The 21,928-nt window shown below is 43.1% G+C and overlaps 2 protein-coding genes and 1 non-coding gene across 9 annotated transcripts in view; 2 read left to right on the top strand and 1 right to left on the bottom strand.

Moving 5' to 3' along the window:
• Positions 1–415: 415 nt before the first annotated feature.
• On the bottom strand, positions 416–488 carry trnaf-gaa (transfer RNA phenylalanine (anticodon GAA)). The gene has a single exon. It is a non-coding gene; the product is annotated as a tRNA-Phe (tRNA).
• A 115-nt stretch (positions 489–603) lies between these two features.
• hs6st2 (heparan sulfate 6-O-sulfotransferase 2) lies at positions 604–3,363 on the top strand. 2 transcript variants are annotated; one of them, XM_031862489.1, is made up of 2 exons: positions 604–1,644; positions 2,216–3,363. In XM_031862489.1, the coding sequence occupies exons 1-2, from the start codon at positions 1,058–1,060 to the stop codon at positions 3,042–3,044; spliced, it is 1,416 nt and encodes a 471-aa protein (XP_031718349.1). In that variant the 5' UTR covers positions 604–1,057; the 3' UTR covers positions 3,045–3,363. The 2 variants fall into 2 exon arrangements, with proteins under 2 accessions (XP_031718349.1, XP_031718347.1); XM_031862487.1 differs by having other exon boundaries at positions 608–1,644; positions 2,213–3,363.
• A 1,180-nt stretch (positions 3,364–4,543) lies between these two features.
• mbnl3 (muscleblind-like splicing regulator 3) overlaps positions 4,544–21,928 on the top strand; it is a 27,094-nt gene continuing 9,709 nt past the window's right edge. For 2 of the 6 annotated variants that reach the window (XM_031862493.1, XM_031862490.1), the window contains exons 1-6: positions 4,544–4,801; positions 10,728–11,730; positions 17,334–17,498; positions 18,147–18,350; positions 18,442–18,681; positions 19,538–19,685. In XM_031862493.1, the coding sequence (XP_031718353.1) occupies positions 11,557–11,730; positions 17,334–17,498; positions 18,147–18,350; positions 18,442–18,681; positions 19,538–19,685 (931 nt within the window). In that variant the 5' untranslated portion in view covers positions 4,544–4,801; positions 10,728–11,556. Of the gene's footprint in view, positions 4,802–9,122; positions 11,731–17,333; positions 17,499–18,146; positions 18,351–18,441; positions 18,682–19,537; positions 19,686–21,928 lie in introns of those variants that run through there. The other 4 variants (XM_031862495.1, XM_031862494.1, XM_031862492.1 and 1 more) reach the window with 3 other exon arrangements.

Raw genomic sequence — 21,928 nt, 5'->3', positions numbered from 1 at the left:
GCACTTACTATTGACTTTTACCACAAAGCCCATAAATATAGCCTCATAATATACTGGCTATACTATAGAAACATGTAAAAATGTACAACATTTTAATTAGTGCAGGGTTTTAAAAGTCTTATTTAAAGGTTACAAAGAAACATGGTAACCAGAGATAACTGGTAAGTCAGTACGAGACCTATATCTGGCTCTAATGCAGAACCTTGCTCATTTAGTGCCTGATTGAATTACCACAGAATTGAATGAACATGATGTCTGTGACACTCACATACATTTGCTATACAGGGCAGGCTGCCATTCTAGAAACAAAGCCGGTACACAAATAGCTTACATCAACAGTGGTTAGCAACATTTGATTTGTTTGAAAAAGATTGGCCATGCTACATTTGGTTTCCAAAATATGACGACATAAAAATGCCGAAACCCGGGATCGAACCAGGGACCTTTAGATCTTCAGTCTAACGCTCTCCCAACTGAGCTATTTCGGCGATAGAACATACACACCACGTACGTGGTATAAAAACAACAACAACGAACGATGTACCTGATTGATCATCTATTAAAGGCTACACAACCCTTACAACCCTTAAAGCGTGAAAGAGCTTTAACCGGCTTGTTGGGTTAACTTTTGTTTATCTCCGTTGCTCTGGATCGATGGTGCCTACCACACGGATGACGTCACTTTGACGCCCACTTTTAATCGCAGAGGCTGCTGGGAAGAAAGGTCAAGAATCGATGGCCGAGGCAGGCACGGATTAAACGTTACTGCTGCAAGACATATCTCTTAAATATAACTAACCTACTGGTACAGGAACAAACTGCTTTGTTATTTAAAATGGGACGTGCACGCCTTGCGTCCTGTAATACTGCGAACATTATGATGAGCTATCGTGCGTTTTTTAGACTCAGTCGAGCTAGCTGCCGTTAGCTGGCTAGCATCTGCATTGTTATTGTTTTCGCTTCAGTAGGCGACCATAACACACGATCACCCGAGGTTCCCCAGCCGAGGCAGGGGCTCGGACTGCGTGAGTGATGGTTTTTTGTCCGCCCCGGGAAGATGGATGACAAGTCCAGCGGCAGCAGCAGCAGCAGCCACCACCGGGTCCTGATCGTCCTGCTCATGGTGTTGCTCTTTGGCGTCATTATGATCCAGTATGTTTGCCCGAGCAAGTCTGAGTGCCAGATACTCCACCAGCTGGGGACGTGGTTTAAGGACGGCAGTGCAACTGGTTCCCGGAGCAGCGGCAACACAATCCTGGACGGGCTACAAAAGGATCCGTACATCGCAGAAGATGGTGCTCTGGTCCGCTTCGTCCCTCGCTTCAATTTCACCAAATCTGATTTAAATCGCGTCGTGGACTTCAACATCAAAGGAGATGATGTTATAGTCTTTCTGCACATTCAGAAAACGGGTGGCACAACGTTTGGTCGACACCTGGTGCGTAATATTCAGCTGGAGAGGCCCTGCGAGTGCCATGCAGGTCAGAAGAAATGTACCTGTTACCGGCCTGGTAAAAAGGAGACCTGGCTGTTCTCCCGGTTCTCCACCGGCTGGAGCTGCGGGCTTCATGCGGACTGGACCGAGCTGACCAGCTGCGTCCCGTCACGCATGGACTCCCGAGAGGCTCCCGTGGACCTGCCCAGGTTGGTGTAGGAGGGTACTTGTGATGGGAATTTAAGGGTGTTATTATTACATATTAGTGATCTAAAATGTAATAACACGGTTCGACATTACATGTGCTGCATGCCACAGCTGGTAATGTAATACAGGTTTAATGGAACACTTTGCTTCTGTTAATTTGCTCAATTGAGGTAGCTGTCCACCGTCATAGAGTGAAGAGAGTGTGAATGTGACACCTGGTGAAAACCTGGTTCTAAAAAAACTGTTTTGCTTTGTCACAGAAGATGTACTTTTGAATAAATCTTCATAACAAATATTTAGTGCCTAAACTTTCCTTTAACCTAATTCACAAACACTTTTGGCACACACTAACCAAACAGTTGCAGGAGCTTCTTGCCAAATTAATCTAACCAAACATTAAGATTGTTACATCAAATGCTTACTTGGAATAGTAGACTAAATGAAATCAACAGATGAATTAATAATGAACAAAAAAAACATTAGTTGCAGCACTATTTCTTATTACTTGTAGTGACATCAAGGCTTCTTAAGTTGGCTTATTACAGAACTAATGTTGTCTTTTCTCTCCAGTAGGAACTATTATTATATAACCATCTTAAGAGACCCAGTATCACGCTACCTGAGCGAGTGGCGTCACGTGCAACGTGGTGCTACGTGGAGGGCCTCCTTACATGTGTGCGATGGACGTTCACCAACACTGTCTGAGCTGCCAAGCTGTTACTCTGGAGACGACTGGTCCGGTTGCTCCCTGCAGGAGTTCATGGACTGCCCCTACAACCTGGCCAACAACCGGCAAACCCGCATGCTGGCGGACCTCAGCCTGGTGGGCTGCTACAACGTCTCCACCATGAGCGACGACGAGCGCTGGGCGTTGCTTCTGGAGAGCGCCAAACGCAACCTACGCGGGATGGCCTTTTTTGGGCTGACAGAGTACCAGCGTAAGACCCAGTATCTGTTCGAGCGTACCTTCCACCTGGAGTTCATCGCGCCCTTCACGCAGCTCAACGGCACGCGCGCCTCGGGCGTTGACGTCCCCAATGAGACCCAATACAGAATCCTCCAGCTAAACCGGTGGGACGTGGAGCTGTACGAGTATGCTCGTGATCTCTTCCTGCAACGTTTCCAGGTGGCGAGGCAGCAGGAGCGCAGGCAGGCCAGGGCGAGGCGGCAGCAGGAGAGGAGGCGGCTCCGAGGAAGGATCACAACAAAGCAAGGGAGGCAGCTGAAGCCCACAGATGCTCCCCGTGGCCCTCTGAGCCACTCCATAGTAACTGAGGGGCAGCTGAGGGGAAAGGCTGGCGGAGACGGTGAGGAGTCAGAGGTGCTACTCCCAGACTGGTGGGATCTGGATGAGAACGGCACCATGGAGGACTACACGGACAATGTGGAGCAGTGGAAGTGAGTGACTGGAACAAGTCTTAATACTAAGTGGGCCATGTTCTGCCTTGTCTGTTAATGATAATTAATCAAAGATGTTTTAGTATATGCCTTCCACTAAATTGTCTTTTTTTCTCATTAACCAATGACACACTTATTTATTGATACTGATTGTATTTCTTTTCCACAACTGACATTCTTAATGAATACATTTCTTTAACGTAAAGAGAGGCTTGTTTAGGTAACTGCAATGCGTTTACCTTTCAGTGATCACACAAGCCTTCTAGATTGTTCTCCTGGCTTTACAACACATCTGAGCTCTTGTGATGTAGCTTGGAATGAGGGGGTGTTTTATTTTTTTTTATTTGCTAAAAAGAACAATTTAATACTTGTTGTGTCTATAAATAATATGCTACTGTTTGTGATATACAATCCATATGTTTGCCAAAATGTTGTCCTGTCTGAAATGTGTACATTTTTAAACATACCTGTGTTTTTATGTGTCTTATGTAAGTAACAGAAAAGGAGAGTGGCATTTTCATAGATACCTCATTGTGTAGCATTAACTGCTAATTTGTAAAATCCTGAATTTGTCTGAAGTATGAATATTTTTTTTATATAAAAAAAACCTTTTACATTCACTGCACTCTTGTCAAATATCTTCTTTCTGTGTCTGATGTTCTTTTGTCTGATCATGTGCACAAAAGGCTGCAAGCCTTTGTTTTGCACTTGCAAACCTCTGGATCACCAGCAGGGAGCGCTGAAATAGTTTTAATAAAATCAAAACTTCCTCGGTGGAGATACTGAGGTGGTAGTTGATGCCACAGTTTATTCTACAATTTGGGCAGATTTAGACCATCTTCAGTGCGATCCTCAGTGGATTTAATAGAGGGGTCAGCTGGGACATGTTTTGAATTCAGCAATATACTAAAATATAGGATTGTTTTAAGATGTATTACCTTTTTTTTTTTTTTAAATCAGTACAATTGCATTGGCAGAGATGGTTCAGGGGTATGAACAGTGTACATGCTGTTAATTCTATATACAGATAGATTAACTAAATTGAAGTATATTTAAATTTAAACTGATTATGAAAAACCTTAAACCCGTTTTAATTTGACGTCAGGCTGACGTTATACGTTCAAATGTTGTTAACGTTAACTATTGCAAAAAAAAAACAACAACTAACTTAAACAGTTATCTGTTAAATAATAATCTTAAATGACATTCCGTTGTGATATGGGTGTGGTTTTTGGGGGCTAATTTGACCATAATAATGAGTCATTTGTAACCAGGTAAATCCTTAAAATGAGCGTAATCTTAAACCCGCAGACTACCTTCCGTGGTGGTTAAACTCACCTGCGACGTGTTTATGGTCAGCCGAACTGTTACCGCGATGATAACCTGTCGTGACTTTGATTTCTCCTCAATGCTAATCACGTTGTCTAAAACGAAAGCGAACACGCTCCGTCTCTCCCAACTCCACCCTCACCAGCTTTTCCCCTCCCTCTTATTTTTTCCAAATCTGTTATTCTGTGTTCAGTCAGTGTTGCAGCCGAGCAAATGTAGTTGCAGCAAACATATCAGCAGCCAGCCAGACCCCTTCTGTCTTTCTCTCACTCCACGGCGGTAACACGTTGCTTTTTAATTCTTTTTACTTGCATGGATTTTTATCATTCTTAGCCAGACTAAGAACGTGTTTTTTGTGGAAAAATTACCATAAAATAGCCATTGAAACCGACGTTAATACAGGAGAAGATATCTGAATCCGACTGGACACAGGTAAGAGGCTGAGCACGTCTGGCGCAGTTTGCAGCGATAATACTGCTACCTAGTTTTATATTTAAGCCGCGTTGCAGTCATTTCAAATGCCTCTTCCACTCTGCCTGTTGCGTGGAAGCTGCCTTTGTTGTTGTTAATTACGGGCGTAATGTCGGTGTTAGACAAAGGCGCAACCGAAATAATATTGCGTGTAAAATGCTTTGGGTAGGTCCGCTGAGCGCTGACGGCTGTGTGGATAAAAATATCATATTTGAGTGTGGGATCTGCACATAAGGGTTTGGTTGAATGCAATGTGCAGGGATTTTATTGGATGTCTCTCACAGTGCCAGTGTTTCAAGTGCAAGTTGTTGTGTAATACTATATTTAATTCCATTACAGTTGGCAGAAGTGAAGAGCGCCTGCAGTTTCCTTTCCTGGTTATCTATCTGTGTGTCTGCAGCCAGCCTCTATGCATGCATGCATGCATGCATGCGGTGCAGGGAGGTTGAGTCACTGTTGGCCCTCAGGGGTCAGACACTAATGCCACCATAGCATACTGTGTTGTCACTACTTTCCTATAGTGTAAGCTACTCCAGTGCCATCATCCTGGCTCATTTAATAAAACAGCCAGTTAAGACAAGTTCAGCACCCTGCAGGATGTGGACTCTGCACCAGTCTAGCTAGTTCTTCTTTACACTGGCAAACACACGTGGGCATGCAGCCACATTTCCAACATAACCTGTTTTTTTATTTTTATTTCCCCTCTCACGCAGACACACATTAACTGCCTGGGAAGCTCAATTTTTTTTTTTACAATAACGAATCAGAAATAATATGCCGATGACGCGTTGTTGTTTTAACTTTGATATCTACAGTTTTTCCTCACAGTTAACTTTCATGAGCTCACTACAGGGATGGGAAACTCCCAGCTCACAACACTCTTTTCTGAATTAAAAGTGCAACAGGAAACTTAAACTGCAAGTATTGCATGCTTCGTGCCGGCTATGTTGTCCTGTGCGATAGAGTAGGCTTGTATGTTTGCTTGAATAGGAACTGTGGTGCTTTAATGAGCTGAAAGGATTACTAATACTTAACCCAATTATTTAGCTCCCTCCTTCCTGGCTGCTAGCTTTCACTCTCATTGTGATTTATGGATCTTCCACCTTGTGCTTTTTAGTCGATCACCTTGTCCTTGTCGATGCTCCCAAAAAGAGCTGACTGTCTGGTGAACTAAACAAGAATCATAGCTGGAGATCAGAGTTCTGTTTTATATAGCTACAATGTTCGTCACACAACTACCTGTGCCCCTAAAAAGAGACTCGCCAAGCCAAGCTTTTGGGAATGGGGAAACTCAAGATTTTGGGAAGTTGGTTGACGCGAGAATCCAAACTGACTCACAGATATGAGCCAAAGTGTTTTTTCTTTTCCAATGTGTATAAATGCTAAAATCAATCAATGTGTTTCCCCCAGTTGGTGAAACACTGAGCTCCATAGTTGTATGATCGTTATGTTCTCCCTGTCAACCAGCTGTATCAGCCTACAACACAATTTTACATATTAAGAAAATGCTCTTTATCTGGAGAAATTTACAACAGTAATTCACAAGTGCAATAATGAAGCAAGCTTATATTTGCGAACAGACATTTCAACTTTTTTCAGTTCTTGAAGTTCAGCTGAATTTTCAATTCACTTTCCGCTCGCACTTCATATTAATGTCTTTCACCTCTTCCATTTTAGCTCATGTATCCAAATATGATATTTTCAGTACTGCCACTTCATCTTTAATTATCTGAACTATTTCAATTTTTTTATCTGTACATTTTCAGCAGTAGCACACATGAATGTGTCTTTCTGAAAATATGGCCTTTTCTAGTTTTGTAATACCTTTCTTCTCTCTGTCAACCTGCTGTATTACCCTATAACACTTTATAGTCACATTTGTCATATTTATCGAATGCTCTTAATTTTCTACACCCCCAAAATTGCCTTCGGCCCCTGGCTGGCAAGAAACTCACTTCACAACCCCCCCCCTGACCATACCACGATTGTGCAAATGGAAAAATCTAAGAGGAGAAATAAAATGGGTTTTGTATTTGTTTATTAGTTAATGTGTCACCTTACCTTTGACTTAATGCATGCCAAACAGTTTTATCGATGTCAGGCTATCTATTTGTCTGAGCAGATAAGGTGCAGGGCTGTCTGTCGAGGTGGCACCCAGCCTGCACACCAGCCATAATGCAGACGTCAGAGCTCCGGTGAAGGTTACACTGTCGGTAGCCCTTTGGTGCACTGTGTTTGATGATGGACGCAGTGCGCCGGAGTCAACAGCAGCCACCCCCCTCTGTCTTCCTAATACTTCCCCCACATCCTGTTCCACCTACATGTTGACCCCCGCCTACTGACTGCTGGAGCCCCTCTTCTCTCTGCAGACACCCGGTTGACCGGCAGCAGCATAATGGCTGTCACAACTGGGGCGCTCTATATTTATTAGCCATGCAAATTATTGTTTGTGCTGCATCGTAAAGGTCAGACAGGTTCAGTGGGCCAGGATTATTTCTGTTCAAAATGTACACACTTTGTTAAAGTTCTCCGATAGCTATGTGGGAATAAAGTTGAGTTTTAATTTCATTTTTTAATTTTAGACAATTAAGACAGTTTACTAGCATGAAGAATAAAAGGGGATAACTGTTTCAGGTTTCAGCTTCTCAAATGTTATTATGGGAATTTTTCTCTGGATGAAAACAACCATACTGTGCATATCATAAGATTAAATGGTGTATTGACATATAGCTACAGTAAAGCCTATTTTCATCCTTTCTTATAAGTGGTTTGTTATTGAACCATAACCCAATCATCCCTGTCGTAGGAACAACACTGAGATAGTTGAGCTGTGTGGGTTGACACGGCACAATAATGCGGCCTCAAGCATGTAGCTTCAATCCTCTATTTAATAACAGAGCTCTTGAGCAGTGTTTTGCTATAAGAGTACCTTTAACTTTTATCTTTTCGCTTCCTCTTAATTATTGGCTTCTTAACTGTTTGTTATGCTGGTGTAACTTTTGACCTCCTCGTGTTTTATCGTGCTGTGGTAGGTAGAGTACTGTTGTGCAATATTGCAGCTTGGCAATCTGGGTTTCATTCCAAACTGAAGGATCTGCATTTCCAAAGAGTGCTCTCTCTTTTAAAAAAAACAAAAACTGCTGATTATAACATCATTAAATGCAAGGAGACATATTTTGCTTAAAGCAGACAATGCATGCGAGTGTTATTTTTGTACATGTTTGGCAAAAATGTTTGTATCGTTTATTTTGTTCCTATCGATGGTTTCTTACAGGTTTGTGGCATCTTTGAAGACACAGTCCTCTGTATAAATTCTATAGTTTTACAAAGGCGTTGTGCTGTTGGATTTAATCTGGTGGTTGTACCAGTCTGCTGTTGTTGGTGAAGTATTCATTGACTCATGTGCAGACTAGTCTCACGGTGTACTTGCACAGTGGAGTCAATCCAAACTGTTGGTGGGGTGAACGCTTTGCTAGTGGTGAGGCTTTATGAATGCTTGATCTGTGTGTGCACTTTGGTCCAGACTGAAATATCTCACTGTTGGATGAAATAATTGCCGTGATTTTTTTTTTTTTTACAAACATTCATGGTCCCCAGAGGATGAGTCTTTGTGACTTATATTGTGAAACATCGACTTGATGGATTGACACAAAGTTTGTATATTCATGGTTTACCAGATGTTGAATCTAGTTGAATTTTTGTATTGAATTACCAGAAAACATGTTATATCGAGATACGAAATGACTCATATGGTAATAGAAGACTTTGGCCATGACACCCAGTCAAGGTTATACCCACTTATGACAAACTAACTGATTAAACATACTTACTGTTTAGCTTGAATGTCAGATATGTTAGCTTACTAATGGCGCTCACTTGTCGTTTTGTCTGTTTATGAACATGCTGTAACAAAGTGGGTAACCCCAAAGTGGGCAAAGTGCACATCATGCCATGGCATGACTTTTCTATTTTGAACTGCCCTCATTGTCTTCCAGTAAACGTAAAGGCCCAGCTAGAGGCCAAAAGGAAAGCTAACAAGGCGTGACTTGGTTAAACAGTCGGTGAAATTTTCCTGAGTGTGAATCTACTGGAAAGCAGAGTCACAGCTGTTCAAATCGGCAAGTGAAAGGTCATTACCGTGTATACTCCAAGGTGCAGGGTGCCGTATAAACTAGAGCAGCCCTGGAGGAGAGCCAGTGCTGGCTGCGCATCTTTCCAAGAACTGTCGTAATGGCAACTGTGCGCCATTTGGTGTCTGGTGTGGCGAGGAAGAGAGTGGTGTTGCTGAGGAGCATTTTGATGATGCGGGTTGCATATTGCTGAGCTGCGTCGTCAGGGTGTGCGTAAGCAAGGGCGCTTGACACTGATGTGGACCTGAATGCAGGACGGGCAACGCTGCAGGAGGAGTGCTTGTTTTGTCCCCCTGAGAAAAGTTTCTATCGATCTGTAGGTAGGCTGGGAGGAGGAGGAAGGACCAGACGAGCATAATGGTTAAGCAAGCAAAGCAGTTGCTGTACCTGCTCATCTCTCATTCCTGCTTCTCTTTTTGTTTTGGGCTGGGGATGTGTCTTTGTTCTTGTGTTTGAAGGTGGGTGTATCAATTCAGTCCCCACCTCCCCCTTATCCCTCCTTCTCCCACTCCACTGCGGTGTTCTCCTTCTGGGCTGTCTATCTGCATGCACACACACACACTCTCGTCCCCCCCCCCCCCGTCGTGTCCTCCGTCTGTGTCTGCCGCCATCAGACGCAGGGACCGATAATATCTGCTCCAGCCCCCCTCTCCTCCTCCTACTTTTTGTACTCCTCCTCTCCTGCATCTCACCTATTGTTTATTCACTTTGTGCTTTAATGTACTACCATGTTTCATCCAGGACAGCCTTCTTTTCTCTTCAGTTTTTACCAGCTGGACTTTGCAATCTCTTGTGAAGCTAATTTGTTGTTTCTTGTCTGAGTGTGTCTTTATTGAGCCACCCTCACTGATTGCTATCTGTATTCAGTTAGTGTCCGGACACGTCGCTCTGCTCCCTGCGCAGAAGGCTGCATGCATCCCCTCTCCTTGCATCACACTGTAGTATAGTCCACTGTTTGAGACATGACTTACTCCTCAACATCTGTGAGAAGCTGTTCAGAGTCAGAGTTGTTGTACAGTATGAATATAAGCATGTGGCTCAGCCATGACTGTGAAAAAATCCTGGGAGGAACAAGGACGGGCTCTGAGGAGGGAGGAGCCGCTGTAGAAACTGCCCTGTCATTGGTCGGTGATGTGCTCTGCATGCCAGCAAAAGTCTGTCCGATTTGCTGGAGCCTTGCATTGAGCACAGCAGCTGCAGTTGTGAAGCACTACCTCCCCCCCCCCTCCCTCTCTATCTCTGCCCTGTCTCTCCTTTTTTCTACTTCTTCCCCTTCACATTAATAACTGTCTGGGAATCATCAGTGTCGACCACACACGTGCTCGCCGGTGCGACTTCAAGGACACCGCTTTTTACAGCATATTGTAGCATGAATCACTCCAAGTTAGTCAATTACTTTCTGCTCCGTGGAGCTCAGGGGAGTTAAAGTGACGTCTCTGTCCTGCCTGCAATCTCCCTCCATCCCCTCTCTCTCCCTCTCTCTCTTGTATCACTTAATCAAGACATAGCTTGCCCTTTCCTGTTCATTGCTGCCTCCCTCCCTCCCTCCCGTATGCTCTGTTCCGCTATTTGTTTGTCCTCGCTTTATTCTCTTTGGCTCTATCCCTTCCACGCTCCTGCCTCGTGGTCCTCTCCACCCTCCGTTTAAACCAGCTCCACACAAGGTTGTAGCTTCACATTAACGTTTTTCTCCTCAACAGGCTGCTTATTTTCTTCGTCATTGCTTTAAATGAATGTTCTTTTTTATTATTTTACAGTCCACAGCAAGACGACAAGCAAAGACATGCAGAAGAGATGCAAGTGAGAAGGATGACAACAGAATAATCGACAACGGCGAAGGAGGGATGAGAAAGAGACTGAAATAAGAGAAGGAAGTGGAACTCCAAAGTGCCTACTGCGAGGGGTCGTCTGCTGCTGTTAAGCTGCTGGATGAGAGCAGGACGTGGCTCAGTGTGTTTGGCCTTGAATGGAGGCTATATTTTATCCTGACAGCCACAGAGCCATCCATCCCACGTTGCTGAGCTGCAGTCCGCACATAGCCTGAGCTGAGCCGCCACAGAGTCTCATCACTGTAAGGACACCATCCCTAAAAGGTTCTGCTTTTGTTTCTGCTCTACAGAAGTCTTCTTCTTTTTTTTTTTTCAGGCCGTTCAAACCTAACTACAGTGACTGCTCGAGCCCCAGCCATGTTGACGTGAACCTAACAGTGACTTACGGTGGGCGTCAATCGATTCAGGTGAAGGCACAGACGCTCAGTGTCACATGCCAGAGTGATGTCCTCAGACTAGCTCCTGTTTTTCCTTTTTTTTTTTCTTTCTTGGAGACAGAGCTGGCCTCTGCTCACAGTCTGCCCCTTCTATCTCAAACTTCAGCTGCCACTTTTCCCAGGAAGAACTTACAAACATTCCCTAAAATACACCAACCAGAAGGACTCGCTGCCTATTTGCACTGAGGAAAAACAGAACATTTTTCTGCTTCTGTTTTGCTGGGGATTTTTCTTGGATCACTATTAGTCACCCTTGCTCCCGTCACACAGTTTTCCGTCCATCTGCCCTCACCGCCACTCGGTGTTTGTGAGCGACTCTGATGGCTGTCAGCATGACCATGGGACGGGACACCAAATGGCTGACCCTGGAAGTGTGTCGTGAGTTTCAGAGAGGCACCTGCTCGCGGTGTGATGCCGAGTGCAAGTTTGCTCACCCCTCCCGCAGCTGCCATGTGGAGAATGGCCGAGTCATCGCCTGCTTTGACTCACTCAAGGTAACAACGCAACAGACATCACACATCTTGCTTGTTTAGACACATGCATTGTGAGCTGTATTAAGGTAGTTGATGCCTTTTGGCACTGCGTAATATCAACGCACAACACACACACACACGGATACACACAAACCTTCCTGTTTTGTTTTATAGCAGAGGTCTTTTTTTCAGATGAGGTGGCCCACCTTCGCTGTAAATATGTTAAATAAGCGTGACTATCGCTTAGGGTGTCATCTACTACATAAATTGTTACTAGAGATGCGTCAGGATGCGGGTGGCTCACCCCTCAGCTCAAACATTTCCTGGAAACCTTACAAATATGTCAGTTGGTCAGTTGATTCCCCCCCCCCCCCCCTTTTACCCCCACCTCGATTTTTCAAAGCTATTTTCTCAGACTTCCTCTTCTTTCATCTATATATCCTTCTGATCATGGGGTTTTTAATATCGTGAATTATGGTAAACAAGCTTGTTAACAATTTTAAAAGTATCTCGCAGAATGATCTCTTTTCAGATATCTTGAGAATGCCATCTGGAAAAAAACCTTGTGGCCTGTCATCGCCCAAAGTTATTTTAAGATAGCTATATACTGCATATCATTATATAGTTCATTGAAAACGTTTGATGAAATATCTACATGTGACTGCTTTTGGCTTATACTGTGACACCTGACAAATCAAGGTACCTATTTTTTCTTTATTTGATAGCATATTCTTGAGAGACGAACAGAAAAGGGAAAGAAAGAGGTTTTACTGCCATAAAGCAGTCTTGCTAATCGCAACATTCCTGCAATGATGTAATACAAATAGTTATGTTAAAGGGATAGTTACCGCAGTATAGATGGTATTGAAAAGTCTCTGATGGTGGACACATTTATGTTTTATATACACCCAACAAGTTGTATTGTGATGGTAATTGTGGTAATTGCCCTACTGTCCAGACTCACTCTTGGTTACACAAATAACCCTAGCTCCGAGCTCTTCAGTTAAGCCCTGTTGTTGCTATCTTTACCTACAGTTTGATACCCATCAAACATCTGCATCATAGACATCCGGTTGTCATGTCTGGTTATTAAAAGTTAATCCACACCCTACAGCCAATCAGAATTGAGAATTTTCCGTGACCATGGTATAAATTTAACTAGGCAACGTTTCATTCTCTAAAAATAAACACGTATAGATACGTATAACAATGTCAGAGGAAAGTCTTCTGGTTATGAAGATATTTAATGTGTCCATTTTGCTCAGGCGTGATGGAAGGTTCTGGTGAAGCCACTTTGCCGGCCGTCTGTCCGTCCATCAGTGACGTGGGCTTGAGGATCGTGCTGCTTCAACATCACTTCAGCTGCAGAACCACAACACTAGCTCCACTCATACGCAGCAAACTAACAGTCTGAAAAGTGATTATGCTTTACTGCGTTTTACAAGAGCTACGACCATCAGTGGCCGATAGTGTTAAAATAGAGAATAGTCTGTTGCTGTATCGGCGTTTGTGTTTTGCTCGACGGGCTTTCATGCAGAGAAAAAGTGAGACCCAGACAAGGGGCTCTCTGTCTGAGCGCAGCTGCTGTCTCCTCGTTTATTGAGTTAGAATTTATTATTCAGCCATTTTTCTGTGTTATGTCCTCCAGAGCAGGAGGGAGATGGAGAGGGAGAGAGAGGGAGAGAATCAGAGAGGGGGGCCTAGCAACAGCACAGGAGAGCGTACCCATTGGATAGTTTGATCTTCCTGAGTGGCACGGCTGTTTTTAGCACAGAGCAACAGCCTGGCTCTGTACTGGTTGCATTGATGGGAGAAAGAGGCGAGCTGCTTTGTACCAAAGGCAATGAACAAGCATTAAAGGCCACTTTCGATTGTTTGAAGCCCCGGGGTCATGTTGTTTGAGAAAGAACTGAAGTTGGTGACAGTTGAAGGTCAAAGCGGCTTTCTTTATCAGGAGCTGCAGCGGGGTTTTAGTGCCAGCACAGTATGTCAACAACCACCTCTTTACTGCAGTCTTTCTACCCCCATTGTTGGTCAGGATTATTCTCAGCTGACAGCCGTTGTTTTTGGTCGACTAACTGGAAAAAACAAGAAGCACACCTCGCTCGAGACGCTCTACAGCATCACTCCTTCCTCCTGCTCTCCGCCCAACCCTCCCTTCTTTGTTAATTTTATGGATTTATCTGCTAATGGCCTCCCTCCTCACCGTCCCTCCCATATCTGGCATCCCTGGCCGGTCCGAGCCGACCGCTGTCATTCCCTGTTGCTCGTCCATTAGCTCCTTCTCGTTGGTCTGAACCTGCTGCGGGAGGGGGAGGGGGGGGCTAGTTCTTTTTACCTTGTTAACCGGAGTGCTGCTGTCATCTCAAATGATTAGTGTGGACATCACATCTGCCCAACGCACAGCCGATTCAACAGCAGTGTCACCTTTGGGATGACATAGTAGGGCTGCAGCTAACAAATATTTTCATCATCAATTAATCTGCTGAACACTTTGTCGATTAATCGATTAGATCTTTTGGTGTATAACATGACAGAATTTCTTTAACGTGCTGCTTTTGTCCAAACAACAATCCTAAACCTCAAAATACTCAGTCTCTATCATCAAGAGTAAAAGCAGGAAATCTTCACTTTTGAGAGGCTGGATTCAGCATATTTTAGGCATTTTTTTGATGACTAAGAGTTGCTAGCAGCTCTGTTAGGCTCTGTGAAAGTTCAGGAGATCACCAAAGTGATTATGATTCATCGGCTGAGTACCATAGCAGATTTAATCCATCCAATAGTTATTGAGATTACAGTCTGAACCAAAGTGTAGGACAGACCGACGGCGCCATCCCTAAAGTCAAACAATTCGTCAATTAACAAAACTGTTTCCAAACTTGTTTTCTGTCGATCGACTATTCGTTTCAGCTCTAAATCGTTGTCAATTGTGAGGATGAACACAAACTCGTTTAGCTGAAGATCGAGCTCGTCCCATATCAATATGGGCACAGTTTAGATCGATTCCTTCATCATGAGATTCAATCAATGTCTCACTTCTCTCTCATCACTGCTGTACTGACGGGGACTTTCTCTGTGTGGTGTAGTGTGTTGCTATGGCAACCAAAGGGAGATTCCTGAGCCAATACTCTCCTCAACACCTTGACTCATTGGCCTCCTTCTCCAACACAGATTTTGTAGCTTTTATTTTATTTATTTTTTTGCAAGACAAGGTGCACAAAGTGCGTCATTATGCTCATTAATAGGTACTTTTCATTCTGAGTTTGAGCAGGCTTGCTGGGCCCATGGGACTCACACTTCATTACAGACTCATCCCTAAACACACAGCTCGCTGACGCAGAGCTTGATCGCATGCATCTCCAGTGTAGGCGAGAGTGTTTTTGTAAAGCCTCGTTGTACCATTCTGACCACTTTTCAAGCAGCTACATGTTTTGCTTGTATGCTTTTTGTCTGGTGTGTGAGGTCGTGTGAATCCCTCCGGGATGTTGGTATAGGAGACATCGCAGTTTGTCCTATATAGCTCTCCTGCTACTGAAACCCTTTTTTTTTTAATTTTTTTTTTTATGTGTCCTCATCTCAGCGCGACATCATCCATCACCGTCAGAGTCTCTGCACCATGACGTCAGTTTGTCTTTAGAGTTTTTTTAATTTTCCGTTGCCAGTTGTGCGGCACGCTCACCCTCCCGTAATGTGAGCTGTTTGCTGTGGGTGTGGTTTGACGACAAAGCATGTGGCTGACGCTCAGTGGAGGTAGTTTAGCGGGTTAACGGCTCATCTGCAGGGCCAGACAGCTGCTGTCTGCCCAGGGGTTTAATGGAGACTGCAGTTTTTGTGTTGACCTGCAGTGTTCCTGCAGCACCATCTTCACCTTCCCCACAGACTCCGGCGGGGAGCAAGGACACTGCCTTAACGACGTTTTGGCACAAAATGAATTGCTTTTAGATAAGTGGCTCAAAATACAGCTGACTAAATACAGAATTATAGCAACCTAGTATTAGGTTGTTGAAACGCTTCTTTTACATCCAGACATTCACAACACATTGCACTGATCACAAGAATAATAGATGAATCATTCGTCAGAGGAACTACAACTGCAGTTGTACATCGTTCAACTTTTATCCAATATTCAGTTTAATTCATAACCCAGTATATTGCTGAGCTATGTGACCTCTGGGAATGTCTTTATAACCATTTCTTGCTGTTTTATTTACATTCATTATTTAGGGAATCTGCTTTGCTGAAACACATAAGACTTTGGTTGCAGTCACACAAACTTCCTGCCTTTTGATATTTAAGCCTGAATGTGATGAATGAAGCTTTGCATACAAGACAAATAGAAATGCTTTGACTATGCACATAAGCCCAACAGCCAACTATGGCTGCACAGCCAACATGCTTCATTTGTTCATGAATTGTCATGGATACAGTAGTAGTGCTATAGTTCTCTGTGTTCATTAGATTAGAATATTTATTTTTTCATATATATTTATTTTTATTGGGGCTCACTGTTATAATATAGAAACACTTAATAAAAACTTTCTCTTGAGTTTTTACCTCATGTTAGCCAGCCTTGTTATGAAGGTTAGTAAAAGTGAATAAAGAGTAGTAAAGATCATGAAGAAACCAATAATCTAATCTAATCTAATAATATGATATGCCTGGAATACTTTGGATTTCTATGATACTATTAAGTATGATAAGAATGCTTGGATACGTTTCAATGCAGGACTTCTACTTACATTGCTTATCCGTTTCATTACTTAGTGATGTTTCTACTCTTACTCAAGTAAAAGATCTGAAAACATCCACCACCACTGACAGTATTCCAAGTTTCCATACAAATATAAGTAAAACAAAACATTGTTACTAGAATAAAACAAGCTTACTGGTCTCTGTTTTCTAATCCCATTTTATCTCTTCTCTGAACACAACAAGTGCATGTGCTGCTGTCAGTCACATACATCGTAGTTTATTTAATGACTGATAAGTACCGGGTAGAGATAGAGATACAGAATTTGGTGTACAGGATGGTGAGAATGGAACATGTGTTTTCACCCTCCAGCTTTATTTCTTGTCAGTTAGGTTTATCTGACATCTGCTGTGCCTCCGTGGAAAAATTAGAAGCTGGCTCAAATACCCCAGCTGTCATTTCACATTGCTATAAAATAAGTTGTTATAAAATGAAAAGTACAGTTTGACTGGCTCAATGGCTTTAAGTAATTTGCTTGTAAAAACAAGAAATGAATGACAGGCAGTTAAATGTTCTACTTTTCTGTTTTGCTCAGATTGTTCCAGCGTAGCATATTTTGATGTAAGTGGTTGCACATTTCTCATGAATTATCCAATATGCTGTCTTCTGGGACTTCATTAGTGCTTTATTTCACCAGAATTTACCGTACGTAGTTCTGCTCCGTAAACGCGCTTGATTCTTGATGTTTAGTTCAACAAATTGTACTTTATTATACGGAGGAGTGCTCTGCTAATCTCAGATCAGTTGCAGCAAAAAGGTGAGCTTTCCATGTCGAGGCACACCCCTTATTGATTTAGTGTCACATTATTCTCAGTGTCACCCCGGCTGTCTGCTCTCACACGCTCATCTTTCCTCGCCCCTCTCTTCTCTTCAGGGGCGCTGCACCCGTGAGAACTGTAAATACCTGCACCCACCGCCACACCTGAAAACCCAGCTGGAGATTAACGGGAGGAACAACCTGATCCAGCAGAAGGCCACGGCAGCCATGTTGGCTCAACAGATGCAGTTCATGATGCCCGGAACACATATGCAGCCGATTGTGAGCAGCTCACACTAAAACTACGTCTTTATAATCAATGCAATGTGTTTGAAAATGTGGCTTATTTATCGAAATAATAACTGCTCTCCGTGTGCTGTGAGTGATGTTTTAGCCAGCAACAGAGTGGCAGTTATTTTGACTTCCTGCTAGTACAGTTCATTTCTTCTAACTTCTGTCCTCCAATAAAGATAGTATAAGGAATAAATAAGAGCCTTCTTCTGTCTATTATTTAAATATAAAATATGCCTTCCTGTCCATTTACAGTGAGAACTTTGCAGAATTCTCTGCCAGATATAAACCATTTGACTGTTTGATTTATTTTCGTTTTTGTTATATCTTGCATACAGTAGATAATGATGCAGGGAAGTTATATTCAGCTACAGTGAAGGTAGCTCTCATTCAACCTTTTGAAAGGAAATGTAAAACTTGCTGATTCAAAAGTGACATGCAGAATATTTTACATGTTATTGATGCACAGGTAATTAAATGTTTGAAGTAGTAGTGGCATAGCCATGGGTAACTGCATGGTTCTCATTTACGTAAAAAAACACAGTAGGCTACTGGTTATGTTACCACCAAATCTTCTCCTGAAGCTCTGCCATAACTTGTTTTGTCGCTCTCGTCTCTGCCCTTCTCTCCCTCCCTCAGACAACATTCCCAGTGTCGCCCTCCCTGGCAACATGCCCCAGTATGGCGTTCAGTCCATATCTGAGCCACATGGGCCCAGGCATGGGCTTGATGCCTGAGCTGCTGCCCAGTACTCCCCTGCTGATCCCCGGGAGTCCAACCGGCCTGGCAGCCATGGGCAACGGCATCTCCGCACAAAAACATGTGCGCACAGACAAGCTGGAGGTATGCGGCATGCGCGCAGTTATTGTTTCTATGTTTGTCCACAGTATGATGAAAGGTAAATGTTGATCAGTGCTCCCGCTGGCCCTCCCAGGTTTGTCGAGAATTCCAGCGTGGTAATTGCACACGGGGCGAGAGTGACTGCCGCTACGCTCACCCTCTGGAGGCCGGCATGGTGGACTGCAGCGAGAACTCTGTCATCGTCTGCATGGACTACATTAAAGGCCGCTGCAGCCGAGACAAGTGCAAGTACTTCCATCCGCCAGCTCACCTGCAGGCCAGGATCAAGGCTGCACAGCACCAAGCAAGTCACAACACAGCGACCGCAGGCTTGGTGAGTCCAAATACTGATAACTCTATGTTCTTTAAGCCAAAAATAAACATAACATGCTATTCTATGATAAGCTGAACACACATAATGACCTTCTCAAAAGTGACATTCATCGTCTCTTCTTAATCCATCAATGAAACAGTAGAATATGTTCTTGTTCTCTACTTGGATATTGTTTACTGATGCAATGAAGGATCAGGGTATCGCAGTATCCTTCAGCCAGCTTGAAATTTGATAATGTAGTCCGGGGATTATGTTTTTTCATGAATGTCTGCTACTGTGCATGTGTCTGAGCCCGTACACTCATCTACAAGGGCTAAAGTTAGCATTGAGAGCAGCTGTAACATAATCAGGTCAATCTGCAGTGCGGATGCTAAAAAACAAAAAAAGCAGTATTGGAAAAAAGATTCAAAATAGCATGAAAGAGATCAGATACTTATCAAGGGTTTATATACTATGGCATTCATTTAGTTTTTGTTACTGTTGCTATTTACTGAGTTCATGTAAAATTAATCAGGATTCATTTGTATTAGTAAAACAAATAGATTTTTTTAAATGACAGCTTGACATCACAGCCTTTAGTGTGTGTGACTAAAATGTATTTTGGTTATCTTCCGCCGTAGTTTGATGTTTCAGCACCGGCCCCATTGGTGAATGAAATCATAACCATCTCATTTTGCTCTTGGCCTGACCTCTGGGCTGTCCTACATCACTTCAGATAATCTGCGATACTGCAGTGTCCTCTTGTGGCGGTAAACAGAAACATCCACGTCAACTGGATGTTGTGCCTATAGAGCACCCAGTGTATATTCACTCTGAGATAACGCCAGATAACAGGTGACTTTTCTTCTCCTTTCAGGTTCTGCCTCCAGGGGCCATGCAGCAGCCACCAAAGAGGGCGATCTTAGAGAAGAGCAACGGAGCTGCCGTCTTCAACCCCAGCATGTTCCACTACCAGCAAGCGCTGGCTAACATGCAGCTCCAGCAGCCAGCCTTCATCTCCACTGGTGAGTCTCCACACACACTGGAACACAGCCCATACAGCTACCGTACATGTAGGAGGTAAACTGGAGTCATGAAGGTAAGGGCTTTTATGTTAGACGATTAGGTATAATTGTGGGATACAGATATACAGTTATTTTGCAGGTGTAGTTTCAACAGTTGCATGCTGTGGCTTGTCTGTGTAAACTGGCAAAGTTGTAACGTATCGCAACTGCTGGCCTTTACTCCTTCTATCACGCCACGCTTCTCTTCTGTAAACTTCCTGTTGTGTTACCTGCATTTTGCTTCACTCTGGCTTGAAGTGCGATGAGAGTTGTTGAAGGCCAAAGTTACATTACAGTAATTAGTCCAGAAAACAGACAATAAACTGATCAGAGTTGAGCCATTATGTTGGACTGTCTGTGCATGGATTGGTGGGTGCATGCATGCATTGCAGGATCCTGGAGGTTCTTCTCTTTAAAAAGCAAAGTTGCATGTGTTGCAGCTGGCAGCGTGAAGAAAGAAAGTGAAGCAGATTAAAGGTGATAGCCAACACCTGTCCTACTTTCAACCATATTTAAGGTCCCATGATATGATTGTTTTACATTGTGTTGGTTTTTAATGTGTTTTTGCTTTAAATTGAATGTCTGGTTGATACTAAACGATCAGGAGAGACTGGATTTAATTTAGATTTGAAGGACAGGTTTATTGGAAGAAATTACAGCTGAAACTGTTAGTAATAAGTAAATAATTAGTTGATTGACAGATAATCCATTGCCAGCAATTTCTAAAACAGCTTAATCGTTTAGCTCATTAATCAAGCAAAAATACCAAATATTTGCTGGTTCTAGCCTCCTTAAATGTGAGGATTTACCGCTTTTCTCTGTTTTATGCACCGATAATTATAACTTGAATATTCATGTTTTAAGGTGTTGGTCAGAAATTATATGAAGTTTGAAAGTGGCACCATTGGCTGTCAAAATTTGCTATTTTCTGGATATGAAGCAAATAATTGATTGATTGATTGAAAAAAGAATCATTGGTAGCAGCCCTCAATGAAACTGAAGATGTGCCAGTGAAAAAACCTAAACTCATAGGGACATAATGTTTATGAAAATGTTTTTTGTCAACATATATTTGGCACATAATGATACAATTGACACTAACAGATGTCATGTCGTGTTAACTGTAAAGAAACAGGCTCTCAGACTTGAATTATTGATACGCCACATGCCTGAATTATGGTTTTATCTTCATTTCTTGCTGATTTGATATACCACTTCTACAAGATACTAATGCTGATCAAAGCGCCAATGTCTTGCATGTCCTTGCGTGTCGTCACAAGTGCACTAACTGTAACGGCCTCGATGTTGCCCGTGTTGCCTGCACTAACCCGAACTTGTTGACTCGCCTCGACCTGCTGTTGCCGGCGACACCTTTTTGTTGTCCTTGTTTTCTGCTGTCCTTCTCGTCTGCTCTCATCCGTCTCTGTGTGTCTATACATAATGTGACCGGCTCTGTTCTGATGCCCTCAGGAGACATACAGGGCATCTGTATCATAGCTGGAGATCAATAACTGTATGTGTTAGTGGACAGGAGCCCTTATTGAACAATTTATTGATTCATTGATTGATAAATCGGATTAGCTGCTGAAGAACATAAAGACCTTCATCTTGGAGCTTTCATCCCATTGTCTTCTTCATTGCATCATGTCTGTGGGTTTCGTCTGTAATCACATCGATGTCCTATTTGTTTAACGAGTCACGCTATGTGCAAGCAAGTCATTCATTAATTTCTCAGCGCGAGCATACCTGGTATGTGTACATGTGTGCTTGCATCTCTTGTGGGGCTTATGAAAACCCCAGTGCCCAGACGCTGTGATGAGGAGACTCCCTGTAGGTTATCCCTGCTCAGACCCGGCCTGTACCAGCTCCCTTAAACCTCCCAGAAAATAAGCTAAACTGGTCTTAGTTGAGCCAAGCGTGGAGACGTGGTTCTCAGTTTCCATTGTGGCTGTGTGATGAAAATATTCACAAATCTGATACTGAAAACATCAGAACGAATTGTAGTTTAATCATCAAAATGTGAGGAATGCTGATGCAGCAGCTTTTTCTTTTCTTTTTAACCAATTTAGTCATTTTACATGTTTATTGAAGTACATTTGTGAACATAAATAGAATCCAGACCAGTGAGCCAGACTTCTCATCTGTGATCATCTGCTGATGTGTTAACAGTGATTAATATATATATATAGAAAGGGAACACATGT

Source organism: Anarrhichthys ocellatus, unplaced genomic scaffold (assembly GCF_004355925.1).
Source record: "Anarrhichthys ocellatus isolate YVR2014 unplaced genomic scaffold, GSC_Weel_1.0 scaffold27, whole genome shotgun sequence".
NCBI lineage: Eukaryota > Metazoa > Chordata > Actinopteri > Perciformes > Anarhichadidae > Anarrhichthys > Anarrhichthys ocellatus.
Note: the sequence above shows the minus strand (reverse complement) of the source record. Positions and strands in the feature narration are given on the sequence as shown.